Source organism: Pinus tabuliformis, chromosome 3_1 (assembly GCF_031772625.1).
Source record: "Pinus tabuliformis cultivar Carrire ecotype Pingquan chromosome 3_1, CPIR1, whole genome shotgun sequence".
Classification (NCBI taxonomy): Eukaryota; Viridiplantae; Streptophyta; class Pinopsida; order Pinales; family Pinaceae; genus Pinus; species Pinus tabuliformis.
Window position 1 is genome coordinate 395,162,406 of NC_142301.1, and position 2,144 is coordinate 395,164,549.

A 2,144-nucleotide genomic window follows, 5' to 3' on the forward strand; every position below is an offset into this window, starting at 1 on the left:
ACCAGATAAACAAGATGTAAAAGCAATAAATAAGATAAACAAGATATAAAGATAGTAAGCCAATAGTTGTCTTATTACATGGTGTTTAATATACCTATTCCAACTAAAATTATCTTAACACAAAAAACATATTATATTATTTGAATAATCTCATCTAATCCAACCAAAAATATAAATCTCTTTTATTAATACATATATATTCCCAGATTAAAAGATGTAAAAGCAATAGACCAGATAGACAAGATATAAAAGCATTAGCCAAAATAAACCTGATGTAAATATAGTAAACCAATAGTTGGTGTATAATATGCCATGACAGCTGAAATTATCTTAACACAACCAACCATATTATTTGAATAATCCTATCTAATCAAAAGCAATAGACCATATAAACAAGATATAAAAGCAGTAGCCAAAATAAACCTGATGTAAATATAGTAAACCAATAGTTGGTGTATAATATGCCATGACAGCTGAAATTATCTTAACACAACCAACCATATTATTTGAATAATCCTATCTAATCAAACGACAAATCTAAGTCTCATCCCATCATTTATTAATATATACTCCTTGTAATAGCACATAGATAGGTGGGTCGTCTATATACTCATTTGCTGTTGCCACAGATGGTGAACCAGAAAAGAACTTAAAATGTTGTGTTGTTTGCAGGGCAACTATATGAATTAGATTGATGCACAATCCAGACTTTTACACACAGCTCGATATACTTATCTGCATAATCACCAAGGTAAGAAGGGATTGAATCCCCGCCCTTCAAAAATGGTGAAGTTAGAATCTCATGAACTGATTGAAGCTTTGAATGTGAAAGTCTATGGCTGTGGCGAGCGTATATTAGTTCTCTCACACGGCTTTGGAGGCGACCAATCGACGTGGAAATATATTTTGCCATACCTGGTGCCTGATTTCAGGGTCATAGTATTCGATATGATATTCTCTGGCAGTGTCAATCCCGACCATTTCGACTTCGAACGATATACCGATTCACTCTCTGCTTATGCGAATGACCTCCTCGCCATTTTAGATGAGTTTAAAGTAGATAAGTGTGTGTACGTAGGTCATTCAGTTTCTGCTATGGTGGGCTGTCTTGCCTCCATCAAAAGTCTAGGATTGTTTGAAAGATTAATATTACTATGTGGTTCCCCGAGGTAAGAAAACATGAGTACAATTGTTTAAGCTTCAATCCCCTTAAAAATTTCTCTGCTCTTTCTATCTTCAGCTTATGCGCACACAAGTGTTGTTGTTGTTTCTTCAGGTATTTAAACGATGAATCCTATGAGGGAGGATTCGAACGTAGAGACATCGACGGCATTTTCAGTGCAATGAAATCCAACTATTCAGCATGGGTTTCAGGCTTCGTTCCTCTGGTAATTGGCGTGGACGAACCCTCACTGGTAAAGGAATTCCAGAGTAAAATGTTGAGTATGAAGCCTGAAATCGCACTCGTGGTGGCCAAAACCATCTTCCAGAGTGATATGAGAAACATATTAAGCGATGTGAAGACCCCGTGTAACATCATCCTGACCAGGAAGGACATAGCGGTTCCACTGAGCGTGCCATATTACATGCAATGCAACCTTGGAGGAGAGAAGAATTCAGTGCACGTACTTGACACAGATGGCCATCTTCCGCAGCTAACTTCACCCGGTATGTTGGCAAAGTTGTTTACGCAGCTCCTTGCCGAACCTTGAATAGTCGATCAGACAATAAGAACAGTGGATATATGTATTTTTGAATGGCTAATCCTCTCTATAAATTAGCTGTGGTGTTTCTCTTTTAATAAGCTATAAGAAACCAATCGTCGGGTTCAAAGAGATCAATGATTGTATTCTGTAATTCCTGTGGATTTTTATGTATTTTTGAACGGCTAATCGTCTCTATAAATTAGCTGTGGCGTTTCTCTTTTAATAAGCTATAAGAAACCCATGGTCGGGTTCAAAGAGATCAATGATTGTATTCTGTATTTCCTGTGGATTTTATGTACCTCTCGGTGTTTCTTTATTATCAATTTCTTAATCACAACATGTATTTTATGTTTGCTGGATAAGCATATCCTTTTTCAATATATTTTGGGTACCCCGCTCTATATTTTCCCTACGTTTTCATCGCATCATCTATCTCAG

At 36.6% G+C, this 2,144-nt stretch overlaps 1 protein-coding gene across 1 annotated transcript; it reads left to right on the forward strand.

Annotated features, from left to right (window-relative positions):
- The first annotated feature begins 566 nt into the window (after positions 1–566).
- Positions 567–1,908, forward strand: LOC149187385 (putative strigolactone esterase DAD2). The gene is made up of 2 exons (XM_089412792.1): positions 567–1,169; positions 1,277–1,908. The coding sequence occupies exons 1-2, from the start codon at positions 784–786 to the stop codon at positions 1,710–1,712; spliced, it is 822 nt and encodes a 273-aa protein (XP_089268918.1). The 5' UTR covers positions 567–783; the 3' UTR covers positions 1,713–1,908.
- Positions 1,909–2,144: the final 236 nt, after the last annotated feature.

Excerpts from the sequence above, each read along its gene's own strand:
- LOC149187385 (XM_089412792.1), top strand. The coding sequence starts at position 784 with ATGGTGAAGTTAGAATCTCATGAACTGATTGAAGCTTTGAATGTGAAA. Across the intron at positions 1,170-1,276 it reads TTACTATGTGGTTCCCCGAG|GTATTTAAACGATGAATCCT; the intron begins GTAAGAAAACAT and ends TTGTTTCTTCAG.